Source organism: Monodon monoceros, unplaced genomic scaffold, assembly GCF_005190385.1.
Source record: "Monodon monoceros isolate NGI ecotype Baffin Bay Population unplaced genomic scaffold, NGI_Narwhal_1 Super_Scaffold_13, whole genome shotgun sequence".
Classification (NCBI taxonomy): Eukaryota; Metazoa; Chordata; class Mammalia; order Artiodactyla; family Monodontidae; genus Monodon; species Monodon monoceros.
The window spans coordinates 72,547,724-72,561,136 of record NW_021703769.1 but is presented as its reverse complement, the minus strand read 5'-3'; the positions used below and the strand labels follow the sequence as shown (position 1 = coordinate 72,561,136).

The 13,413-nt window shown below is 47.0% G+C and overlaps 1 protein-coding gene across 6 annotated transcripts in view; it reads right to left on the bottom strand.

Annotated features, from left to right (window-relative positions):
* The window catches only part of CALN1 (calneuron 1), a 474,033-nt gene that overhangs the window by 426,267 nt on the left and 34,353 nt on the right, over window positions 1-13,413 (bottom strand). For 2 of the 6 annotated variants that reach the window (XM_029221327.1, XM_029221328.1), the window contains exon 2: window positions 6,933-7,124. The exons of 3 other annotated variants lie outside the window; for them this stretch is intronic. In XM_029221327.1, the coding sequence (XP_029077160.1) occupies window positions 6,933-7,051 (119 nt within the window). In that variant the 5' untranslated portion in view covers window positions 7,052-7,124. Of the gene's footprint in view, window positions 1-6,928; window positions 7,125-13,413 lie in introns of those variants that run through there. One more of the 6 variants, XM_029221332.1, reaches the window with a different exon arrangement.

Genomic DNA, 13,413 nt, shown 5'->3' with positions numbered 1-13,413 from the left:
AGCTAAGATCATTTGTAACATTTTCTATGGAGTCCAGAATTTACACTTTGGCTGTGTGTGTAGATTTTTTCTTTGTGAAGACTGTGTTCTTGATCCCATGCCCCCTGGCTTCCTAAGAGACACCGCTCCATTAATTATCACCTTCAAGGCCTTCTCCTCTCTTGCCTCCTTCCCCTCCACTCCAGTGTACCCTGTCCTCAGAAGCCCTTCCCTTAGGTAAATTGGTTCCTAATTCTGGAGAGCAATTTGGCAAATCTAGCAAAAGGAAAAAAAAAAAAAGTGTATACTTTCTGACCCAGAAATTTCACTTCTAGAAAGTTTATATTTAGATATACTTGCACAAGTTCATAAGGATAAATAGATAGAGATGCTCATTGCAGCACTGCTTGTGAGACCCAAAACAGAGCAGCCCAAACAGCCATCGAGCGGGGACCGGTGAAATCGATCAGAGTACAACAGAAAAGGATGTCGGTAATAAATTGTTGAGTGAAAACAATCTTGCAGAGTAATGTGACCACATCAGTGAGAACAAACTATGAATATTTAGGTGGATATAGGTTTATTTATTCTAGGTATACTGCACAACTTCAGGGGGGTGACATTCACATTGTATTCTTGTTTTATAATTGAATGGTGTGCCCTGGAGCCGTACAACTGCCTGGTGTGTGTGTGTGTGTGCGCGTGTGTGACATGTTCCAAGGCACACCCTGTGCATGAATTTACCCTAACACATAAACTCTATGGTGAGTATTAATCCATCTTTTCCATGAGCCTATAAGCTGTAAGAGGAAAGGGATCGTCTCCGAATTCCCAACACCCAGCACAAATCCTGGCACACCAATTAATGGTGTTTGGTTGAATATGGGTGCTAGCATTCCCTGGGCCCAGGGTATATCAGTTATGTATCATTTGCATAGAACTAGGCGTGTCCTAGGGAGAGGAAATAAACACTTAGCAGGTGATTTCTTGGCTTTTACACACACACATACACACATATTTACTCATACCCAGTGTTCCAGGCTCAAAGTGTGTTTGGAAAAGCTGAGCTAAGCCAAGATAAACCATTTTCTTTGCTGTATGACATCGCTAAGATATTAATATGCATTGATATTCTCTAACAGGTAGATATAGTATGGAGCATCACCTGAATTTTACCAACCATGAAGCACTTTTAGAGGAATATTTATTAACATTGATATTCTGAGGATCATCACCTTGGAACATGTTGTATTTGAAGAATCAGAAAGGAAGTAAATAGGTCCTGAAAGGAAGATTTCCAAGAGATAGGGTCAATCTCCAGGAGAATGAAAGAGTGATTAAAACTTTCTTAGCCAAGATCATTTGAAATTCAAGTTGGACGGCTGGAACTGATAGAGAAAGGGAAAGGGAAAAGAGTTGGCCATCATAACAAAAGAGGGCAAAGTACACTCGCTGATGTAACATTGTCTCAGCAGAGACCCTCCCAATTCTTCTGGGGACCTGTCGGTGAAGGTCCCAGGGAGAAGGAAATTGGGGTCACCAGATTTCCAGGTCCTCGTTGAAAATCTCCTGGTTTAGTAGGTAGAGCCCACAAATGTATAGATTTTGTAAACTCACCAGATAAATTTTGATGATGAGCTAAATTTTGAACTGCTCACTCCTTGGCATTGGTCCTTCTGCTCTAACACTATCCCTTGTTCCAGCCAGAACACGATCAGTGGACTGATGGGGGCAGAGGCCAGATCACAGCAAGTGAAGGCTGAGAAGTAAATGAAAGGTGGAGAAAGAGAACAAGTGTAGGCAATTTTTTCAAGAAGTTTGAAGAACATTTTTTTTAAAGTTCATATCAGCCTTTTTTTTTAAAGGTAAGTGACATCAGAACGAATGTTTATGCTTAGGGGAAGAAGAAAGAGGTTGAAGAATAACCGAGGAGGTACAATTGATGGAATATGGTCCCTGAAGAGAGGGTGGCAGGGAACAGATGCCTGGGCACAGGTGGCAGGTGGTCCTTGACCTGGTGAAAGGCGTCCTCCTCCACTATGATGGGCAGGGAGGGGCAAAGATGAGCTTGGATGCAGAAAAGGTGACAGACAGGTGCTCAGGAAGTTGAGAAGTTTCCTCCTGGGGCCTTTGTTTTATTTGGGAATGAGCAAGTAGCATCATTCTTAGATGAGTGGGTAGTGGGTGAAACAGTCATGGTGGAACATGGGGAGGAGACCTGGTCCCTAGGAGGACCTCTGCGTCCCACTGAAGACCAGCTGGAGTTGAAGGCTATGAGTATCACCTACCCATGTCCCATATCCATGCAAGATTTTCTCTCAGTATGCTCTCTATCCTGAAATAGGAATAACAGTGGTAAACACCATCAAGGAGGTTGTTAAAGAGGGGAGTATTGCAGTGTGAGTTCTGTGAGTTGAATCTGAAGGAACATGAGGTGGAAATGTTGCCTTGTCATCCACACGGTTTTAGCTTCCTCACGTGACATCAGGACTCTGGGCAGATGTGAGGCGGAACAAGCACTAAGATATTCAAGGAGCACGGGAATGATTGGAAGGAAAGCAGGTGATGACAGCAAGGAGAGGTCAGAGGTGAGATTTTTACACAACTTTCTAGGAACCATGCTATGAAGGTCGACCAATAGTCTCTCCAAGTGAAAGGTCTCACTGTTCATCTCAGGGGCCCTGAAGTATCTCCCCATTCTCCCAAACGCACACAAACCTTGCTCCAACCAGAATGGGTCTTCTCTTTTTTTTTTTTTTTTTTTGCCTTACATACTGGGATTCCCCAGAAGACATATTTTGGAAAGGTTTTGTGAGGAAAAAAGAACAAAACAAAAATGAACATCACTGATGAGACCCAACCCTTGCATTCAACCCCAGAAAGAACCCGAGGCTCCCAGTGAGTTGATGGAGATGCCCACTCCTGCATCCTTCTACAGAACCATATGGTGTGTGCTCTCCCTGAGGATGTAGCCCCCAGAGCTAATGCTCGGTGATGAAACATCCCCATTAGGGCTGGTGACATGAATGCTGCTGGGGTCCAACAGAGCTGGGCATTGTGGGGAGGGAGGAGCAGTGGCCGTGGTGGGGCCATGGAATCCCCTGGACACCTGTTAGGGACACGAGGAGGAGAAATTAGGATGGGCAGACCAGGGGGGACTCTGGTTGATGATTCCAACCTAACTAGGGAAGCCAACTTAGTAACCAGGCAATAAAACTTGAGTTCGTTCTGCCTCTCACTGCTCAGGACCTTAAATCATGGAGGAGTTTATAGGTCCTGTTTATGTAGAAACTCTCTTTATAAGCTATTCAGAGCAGGGGTGGGAGGGAGTAATAGGGAGAGAAAAATTCCCTTTGAATTTCTATTGCTTTCAGAGTCAGCAATTTAATGAGTCATGCATTCTAAATCCTTGCTTTGTCTACACGTTTTCATGTCAAAATACTAAAAAACACTTTGTTTGGAACATGGGCTATTTTTAGCTCAGGTATCAATAGTGTACATCCATTTCTCCCCATATTAGAAAAGCTTCCTTTGGGCTGGGTTGGAGCAGCACCATGGTAGTGGGGTTGTTTACTAGCTGTGGTTTTCTGAAGCTACCTGGGTATCTCTCTGTCCTTGGTGACTCTCTTCCAGTTGGTCTCCTGGGCCTACTGACCATTCATGAGTCAGCTCCAGACCTGGTCAAAAGAGTTCCAGGTCTCAGAGTCTGGACAAAACGGGAAGAGCATCCTTTCAAGTCTCCAGCCCAAGGAGTCAGCACCTTGGTGGGCCCGAGAGAAGCAGGGCTCCACTGCTATGGGCCCTTGCAAGACTCTTCAGAGTAGAAGAGAAGGAAGGTCCCCAGCTACAGGCCAACTCCAGATCCATCAAGAGAAAGCCTGGCCACACCTTGGCAAAGACATAGGAATAGACATTCTGGGGAATTCTGTAATCTTCCAGACTGACAGGCAGGAGAATGGGCTGGGAGGAGGCTAGAGGGTCCTACCTCTCCAGTCCCTGCCTCTGCATGACGTCTCTCTCCACAGGCCACTGCAGTGCCCCCAGCCAGCTTCATCTACCCCACTGCTTTTGTCCCACCAGTGATAGTTCACTCCTCTGCGTCTCCTGGGGACCACCTTCTTTGAAAGGCTCCAACTTAGAGTATGAAAAACAAGCACCTTACCTGCACCTTGTGAGTAGCTGACCAACTTCAAGAATGGAATACAAAACCAATATCTGAAGGAACTGGGGTGAGGAGCTGCCCCACTTCTCATTGTCTCTCCACCGGTTCCACCCACATACTTATAGCAGAAGCAACCATGTTCATACTCTCTGCCCTCATCCCCTGGACACTTGATTTGATCAGGAGTGGGCAGCTATGAGCCTGTTCCCCAGGGATTTTGGAATTAGGACCATACTAATTCCCAGTTGAGGCTGACTGCCAAATTGGCAGCAACTTGATAGCGATAATTTTTATTATATATTGACAGAGAAACCAGACAGACATAGACAGGCAGAAAGAAACAGCTTTCTTGGGTTTTTCACTTCCCTGAGGCTTTGGATTTTCTGACATACCTTCTCCCACCCTCCACCAGTGCCTGGGATCTTGTGTTACGATGTGAGATATTTCTCTTTTCACTTAGGAGACTTCTACTGGACTCCTGTTACTAGGAACCAAATTGGTACCAGGAGATGGGAAAATGATCTGGGGCAGGAAGATGGGACACATGGGGGAGACTCCTCCTGACTTTATAATTTTGCCCATCCTGCCCATACCAGGCACAACCACCTGGACCCACAGTGTTTAAGGACTGAGGCCCCTGATGCTCTGTAAACTAGTCCCAGTACTCAATATCCATGTTTTATCTGAAGGAGGTTCCCAGCCAAGGAACCGGAGGACAGGGATGCAACCTTCTCTACTCTGCAAGACTTCGCTGATGGAAAGTTACACAAAACATGTTCCAGGTGGGCTCTTTTCCCTTTCCCCTCCACATCCAAGCCCCGGTGCAGAGACTGTGACCATGGAAGTTCATTCCTTGGCCCCACCTCACCCCTCCTCCTTTTAGCTGTCTCTCTCTGTGCACTGCACCAAGATATCATTGAGAAATGTGTGTATCTGCCCCCAAGGAAGGAGTAAGCAAAAGTGTTATGTCTGTTGGTGTGTGGGTATGACTGTGAATGTGTGATGAGAACAAGCCAGGAGCCTAGAGACCCTCAGCCCTTGGGTCCAAGAGGAGTTCATGCTCTCCCCCACGGAGAAGCTGATGGCTTGGGAGAAGCAGATTCATTCCTCTTGGGCTACTGCTGCCCCCAGAAATGAGGGAAACTAAACCGCCTAACTCATGCTCATCACAGTTCTGGCCCCAAAACTCTAAATCCCAAAGTCACAGGAACAAATAGGGAAATATTTTTTAATGTGGGAGTATGTTGAGTAAAAAAAGGTTTCTGACTCCACTGGACTTCTTTTTCTGTTTGCTGCATGATATCTTCTCATCCACTAAGGTGGGAAACTCTCCTTATCCTCTGTAGCATCAGCCACATATGTCATTTGCCACAGACCCCATAGGACATGCAGAACCATTTCTCTGCCCCAGTCCTTCCCTCCTTCCCTCCCAGGGCAAGTGCCCAGGATGCTATCACTTATTCCAGACTGAGAATAAACCAAACAGGGATTTCATCCTTAGACTGGATCATGCCTCCTGCTGGGGCTCCTCTCCAGGCTGGGGAGGCCCAGGCCAGGTCGTCCTCTGACCCCTGACCAGCTTTCCTGAGCAGAACCTCCCTCTGAGCCTGCCTTCAGTATATGTCATTTCAGCTTCACGTTGCCCTCTTCCAGACCTTCCCTCAGAGTCGATGAGAATGGCTCACCCTGCAGGTCAGCACACCCTTGGCCAAAGATCCTATCAGCTCCCACCTTGATTTCCCAAACAATGAGTTGTACTGGAGAAGGTTCTGGATAGAGTCTTACAGCATCCTGTGCTGGTCCCTGCTGTCCAGCCCCCAGCTCTGGAGAGAAATTGCTGCAGATCAGGAATATGTCCCCCTCCTTTATTCCCCCAGAAGCCTAACCCTGAACTCACGGTCCCCACCATAAACACTCGTGGCCCCCACTAGGAGCTGGTGACAGAGGGGGCTGGGGATCCCATTCTGAACAGCCTTGGGGAGATCACTGCAGAGCATACCCGTTTAAAGGACTCACCCAGACCAAATCCTCGATGTCAGCTTCACACAGATCAAAATTTCTTTCTATACAAAACCACCCAGAGTTGAAATTCCTCTTGAGTTTTTACAGCCATGAATGTCTCCAAGGAAAAGGAAGAGAGTAGGATCAAACCCACAGAAGCCTGTGACTTAGAACACATACAACCCCTCCCCCTGAGCTGACCTTCTCACCCATAATCGGGGGAGAGGCAGGGGAGTCCAATGGTTAGGAACAAGTTTTTGGATTCAGAGACATGGGTAGGAGTCCCGGGCTGACCTTTGCCTGTTTGATCTGGCCTATGTGACGTTGTTCACTGGTTGTCTTACTGTTCTCCTGTAAAACATGGGGTTAATAACACCCGTATGGGGTTATTGTGAGGATTAATTGAAATTATCTATGCAGAGCTCCTGCTTCTATGCCACCACAGAGTACACACACTATAAATGGCATGTTGCTTTTTTTTTTTCTAACAACCCCCTCCAACCTAATCAGTCCCTAAGAGAGTCAGCTTTCAAACCCATCCCCTTGCCGCTGCACGCATCTCAGATAAAATCAATGGATAGCTGTCAGGCTCAAGACAGATCGTCAAATCTCTGGCCCAGCTGGGACGCGCATCCCCTTGGGACCCCTCCCGGGTGTCCTGTCCCCAGGCACTCGGCACAAAGGCTTCCAGCCCCCACGCCACCCCCTACCTGCGGGCTGAACACAATCAAGTCCTGAGCAAACATTCAAGAAAGCTCGTTTCTCCGGGGGTTTGGGGGAGAAGACTTGCCAAGTGGGGAAGTCGGGGGCCCGGGTCCTCAGCGGCTCCTCTCCCCCTCCGGGGGCTCCTCTGCCCCCCTTTTCCTCATTCTCAGGCTTCCCCTCTCCAGGTTGCTCAGGCAGCCGCATCGGGGGTCCAGGGCGATGTTCTCAGAGAGATTTGTGAGTACACCAAGGGAACGTCAGCAGAGACACTGAGATTCTGCAAGGAGTTGACAGAAACTTACTGCCTGTACAGTGCTGGTGGTAATCTACTCAAAGTCAGTTGCCTCAATAACTCACACCCTCCCTTCCACATTTAAACAGGACAATCGTAGAAACACAATCCTGGCACAAGAAATATAATTGCGGTTGTGACAGATGTGTAGTTATTAATAAGGCCTCGATGTCACCAGGGGGTATTACACAAGCCAATAATGTGCCTTTGGAACCGACCAACATATTTACAGGTTCTTTTCCACTCCCGCTCCTGCGGGCTTTGCTGTGGTGTAAGCTATGCGAAGGGAGCTAGAACAGCCAGTGTGATTGCAACCTGCAAGAAAGCCCAGCGCCTTGCCAGCAGAATTTGTTTCCTTGCCGTTGACACCAACAGAGCCACAGAAACAAAGTGTATGTGGCGGCGGGGGGGGGAGGGGGGGGGCAGAGAAGTTAGCACAGCCATCTAGTGGAGAGGACTCTTGCCAAAGCTCTTAAACTTGTGATGCCGCTTGCCATCCCAGGGCAACGTCATCCTAACCTCCTTAGACAAAGCAAAGAGCATCCCAGACTACATGGCCCTTTACCAACTCCAGTCCAGACTTGCTTCCCACGTGTATGGAGCCTCTGGGTGGGCTTGATGTCACCGAGTGGTGACTTCCTCTCTCTCCCCACCCCTGACATCGGGTCAACCTCTACTGTCCTTTACAACTCTGCTTAGGTTAAGGCACCTGGCTGGCTTACGGCACCCCTCATCTGTGCCTACATCTGCTGTCATCCATGGCCTCTATCTCTCTCTCCTCCCAACACTGCACTGAGAAAAGCTCCAGGCAGGGAATCATTCAGATGCATTTGTGTCATCTGGGCCCAGGCAGGGGTGACCTGAGAATAAGCAGTGATCAATAAAACACTTATTGAACTAACATTTACTTGATACTGGTTTCTCTTTGGTTTCACATTGAAGTTTAAAAAAAATAATAATAAAACAAAGAATCTCCAGAGATGTGAAGTACAGAGAGGTTAACTGGAAGAATCCTGGTGATGGACTGAACGAGCCCTGGACACTGTGGATCGAGCCCTTGCCTGAGAAAGCTGGCCCGTGGGAAGGTCTGCACATGGCAGTGGGCAGTGGCCTCTCCCAGCAACGTCCATCCCCATCTTCCATCCCTCACAGCTCGGCCCCTGCACCTCGCATCCCGGGAAAAGGCTCCCTTGCAGCCTCCTGATTCTGACCAGAGGTACATTTCCATGCCTGGGAAGTGTCCTCCTGGAGAAGCCAGCCCATAGGAGATGAGGCTCAGATAATGGTCTTAGGAAGCATGAAGCCTTGGAGAGGTGTGTGCAAATGTGATCATGGTTGTAAATCTGTACATGTGGTAGGCATTGAGTGTCAGCCCCACCCCAGGTCAAATGGGACAGGCTCAGTCCTATGCCTAACGTGTGTCAGTTAGTAGAATGAATGAATGAGAGACACACAAACTGTCTGTGTGTTTTATACCTTCCACCTTGAGCAGAAATCCCCATCATCTAGGTCAGGGCTGGGCCAGATGGTGTCTGGGTGCTCCTGATTCTATGAGGTTTGAGGCACAGAGTTGGGTCCTCCCCGAAAAGAGGGCTTCTATCTCCTGTGATTGGGCTGGAACCTCCCAAAGATTGGAACCACAGGGATACCCTATAGAGAGAAAGCTTCCCAAAGCCAGAAGCCTTGTCTCACCAAACGGGAGTGTAACACATTCACGCACTAGCACTTGTCTGCAGACTCACCTCCCCCAGCGCTACTTGTCTTCAGGCGCAAACACACTCACACACACACACACCAGCACTGTCACACACACTCTCCAGACCAGTCTTCAAACACTCACAGCCTGTGTGTGATCTCAACCCCCAATTCAGCCCCTAACCTCGGACACACACACAAGAAGGACTCACCCCACAGCCACACAGCTGCACACATCACCCCCGTCAACATGAGCACCCATACACACCCTCACACACACACACAACTCACGTGTTCACACACACTACAGCGCCCGCTTACCCACACGTGCTGCACACACACCTATACTCTTTGAGTCTCTAGTTATCATGTTAAGTTAAAAAGGAAAAACAAGCTTCCTGTGTCATTATCCTAGAAATGCAAAAGAAAAGTGACATTTTATTTTCAGATATGCTTTTAGTTGCCATGACAGTCCCAGCACCGCGAAAGCTGTGATTGGTGGCAAATGCAGATTTCTAAAGAGAGTAATTAGCTCCCTATATACACGAACTTCCAAATGCACCGAGTGCCCTCCCTTGTCAGTTCCCTCCAGGCAGAGTGGACACCAGGGCGGGAGCAGCCCGCAGTGCTAGCCTGGCTGCCAAGACGGCAGGTGATAGGACCTGCCAGGAGCTCTCAGCAAGGATGTGCAAGACGATGGTCACAGTGGCTTCAGAACCCAATCCCCTTAATTACTTGGAACTTGCTCATAGCTCAACAGGAGCATGGCACTGGGGGTGGCAGCTTCCCATAAGGAACAATTGTTCCTGCCGTTCAGCTGGCCTCTGGTGCCCTTCACTGTGGTATTCGTGATGTACCAGAGAAACGCAAAGCCAGGGGCTGGTCCCTCAGCCAAAAAGGGAGTGGGCTCCTCCATCCAGAAGCCGTCTCACCAGAATGCTCCTCTCCAGGTCACGACTGGCCTGACACACGACGGCGGAAGCCAAGCTGCCTTCCACAAGCTGGGACTGACCGCCCATGGCCAACTAATGAGCCACTCTAAGTTGGCATCTGGATAGAAGATGGACCTGCATCTCCCCATTTTGCTAGGAGCTTCTCAAAGACTGAGCCATGGCACATGCACCTCCCAAGTCGCCAATGGCCTACAGTAAATACCTACAGGAATTACTCTTTGTCCCCGAATTAACTGGTTACCTCATGTCCTGATGAGATTCCTAAGGGCAATTAATTTCCAGAATTTCTCCTCTGAGTCTGTCTGACAGTTGTCTTTATTGTCATCATCTGAAAGACTGGCCAGGAGCAGGTTTTTGAGCCCAAGTCTTGAAGTTAGAGTTTTGGACTAATTCCTGGGCCCATATGTGTGTCCTCTTCAGCTTTTCACTTCAGCAAATGACCCACCCACTTCCTTTAGCACCTAAAATGTTCCCTGAGCACCAGCCAACCAGTGTGAGTCACTCTGGGCTACCCAAAATGTGATGCTGCCTTGGTTCTGCCCTCAAGGTACTCCATTGGCCCTGTCACTTTTACCAACCCATAATATGCAGGGATTGGGGTAGTGACGGACGCGGTTAAGAGCGTGGCTAATTGAATCAGACCATGCAGTGCAAAGTGGTTCTGCCACTTACGGGCTGTGTGATCTAAACTCTCTGTGCTTCAGTTCCCTTACCTGCAAAATGGGCCTGATAATAATAGCACCTACTTTGTACGTGTAATATAAAATGTTTGGCACAGAGTAAGTACCACATGCACTAGCTATTGTTATTCATAAATTTATTTATTTAATTAATTTATTTTTGGCTGCATTGAGTCTTTGTTGCTATGCACGGGCTTTCTCTGGTTGCGGTGAGGGGAGGCGACTCTTTGCTGCGGTGCGCGGGCTTCTCATTGTGGTACCTTCTCTTGTTGCTGAGCACGGGCTCTAGGCATGTGGGCTTTAGTAGTTGTGGCACGCGGGCTCAGTAGTTGTGGTTCGCGGGCTCTAGAGCTCAGGCTCAGTAGTTGTGGTTCACGGGCTTAGTTGCTCTGCGGCATGTGGGATCTTCCCAGACCAGAGATCGAACCTCTGCCCCTTGCATTGCCAGGCAGATTCTTAACCACTGCGCCACCAGGGAAGCCCCTAGCTATCGTTATTCATTCCTGCCTTTTGCACCTAACAGGCAGTGGCTGAGCACTCACTCTGCTCAGGTGGTGCTGGGATGACCCCAGAGTGAAATGTGGGGAGGGGCAGAAGTGAATCCACCGTAGATACAGCCCCACAGAGCTCAGAATGAAGCTGCAGACACAGACACAAATACACAGACCAAAGGAGGCTGCTCCTGCTCTTTCAGTTTGAAGAGTCAGTTTGTCACACCATTGTAAAGCGATTATATTCCAATAAAAATAAATAAGTAAATAAATAAATAAAATAAAATAAAAAGAGTCAATCTGTCCCTGAGGGTATTTTGGGAGGGGGAGGTTTTGATTCTCCTCTTCAGTGTCACCAAATATGTTCTTAAATGGATCCCACGACTGCCTCTGAGGAAGGGGGGCATATGGGTACAGTCTGGGAGAACTGGTCAACCTCGGCATTCCAGCATCTGCAGCTCTGAGCATCCAGTTGGGTGCATGGGTCACAGGCAAACTCAGTCCTTCACAGATTTCAGTCCCTTTTGGCGTATCTAAAATTACAGTCACTGTGGGAGCAGGGGATGGATGAAAATCTAATGTTTATGAACAGAGTGTATGAGCCTGCATTGTTTATTGGCATGAATAATTCATAAATACGGGGTAGAAGGTTCTATTTAGTTTCTGGAAAACCTAAGAAACAGTGCTTCCCAAGCTGATACTCTTAAGACCTAGTTCAAACGTTCACCAGGAAACGCCCTGTCCACTCTGATCACACTGGGCATCAGGTTAGAGGCTCTTGTGTCTTGTGTCCCCTGAAACATTTGACGGCTCTTGACAGCCACGTTATAATTATAATTGTATCCTCTGTACTGCTTGACAAGGGTTTTGCATGTGAGTTTTTTCTCTCAAAACCCTCCACACATGTCATCAGATTCGATCCACAAATAAAATTTATTTTTGTTACCACTGAATATAATCCTGTTTTTTTGTTCATCACTTTTTAAAAACTTGTTATTGGGGTTTTTTTAGCATCTTTCAAGTATATAATACATTATTATTACCTAATGCAGATTATTATTACCTAATTATTATTACCTAATGCTGTACATTATTATTACCTAATGCTGTACATTAGGTCTCCAGAAGCTATTTACCTTATAACTGAAAGTTTATACCCTGTGGTCAACATCTTCCCTTTGCCCCCACCCCTCAGCCCCTGCTAACTACCATTCTACTCTGTTACCACGAGTTCAACTTCTTTTTTTTTAGATTCCATATGTAAATGAGGTCATGCAGTATTTGTTATTCTGGATCTGTCTTATTTCACTTAGCATAATGTCTTCCACGTTCATCCATGTTGTTGCAAATAACAGTATTTCCTTCTTTTATATGGTTAATTGATATTCCATTGTATGTATACACCACATTTTCTTTATCTACTCATCTGTTGATGCACACAGGTTGTTTCCGTATCTTGGTTACTGTGTATAATGCTGCAATGAACACGAGAGTGAAGCTATCTCTTTAAGGTAACGATTTATTTCCTTTGGCTACGTACCCAGAAGTGAGATTGCTGGATCTTATAGTAGTTCTATTTTAATTTTTTGAGAAACCTCCATACTGTTTCCCACAGTTGTACCAATTTACGTTCTCACCAACAGTGCCCAAGGGTTTCCGTTAATCTAATTGTGTTTGAAGGTACCTTCTGGACAAAGTGTTGAGTGGAGTCGGTCATGCCACGTGGGATTTAGCGAGGAACTTGCTGAGAGCAAGCAGCCAGAGGCATAGTGTGGTGAGGTCCAGCCAGCCCCCAAGCTAAGTCCTGCCTTCACTGGAACACGCGAGCACCGGAGCTCCGTCTACAGAGGAGACGTGCCCAGAGTGATGATGAACAAAAAGGTCTGACCACTGTGCTGGTGTTTACTGACTCTGAGACACTGTCATCCTGGGAGGTAACTGCTCACCAGCCTCTTAAGCATTTTAATACTAAGGAGTATTCAAAACACAAATAAAAGATTAAAAATAACCTGCTGGTCTAGCACATAGGAAATGTTCACTGAGTTCTTGAAAAATGCAAAAGCACATGTTAACTGCTCCCTTCAATGTGACATAAAAATGAAATGTCATTTTCTCCCTGTTTTGTCCAAAACCAGCTTGATATCATGAAAATAAAATGTATACCCAGGTAAAGCCAAGATTCTAAGCCCAAGTCGGAAAACTAGAACTAGTCCCTCAAAAGCACCTGCAACACAATTCTGTGAGTGCTACATCTCAGGAGCCCTAATGTCACTTCACGTACTGGCTTAGACTCACATGAGCAAAACATCCTAAACCCTAGTTCCTCAAAATGAAAACCAAGAACTGTAAATAGATCAGAGCAATTAAAGTTGAAAACCACAATAAAATAGGAAACAATGGATATTTCCTTAACATAAACACACACATCCACATCAGTTCAAAAGGCAGCATCCAT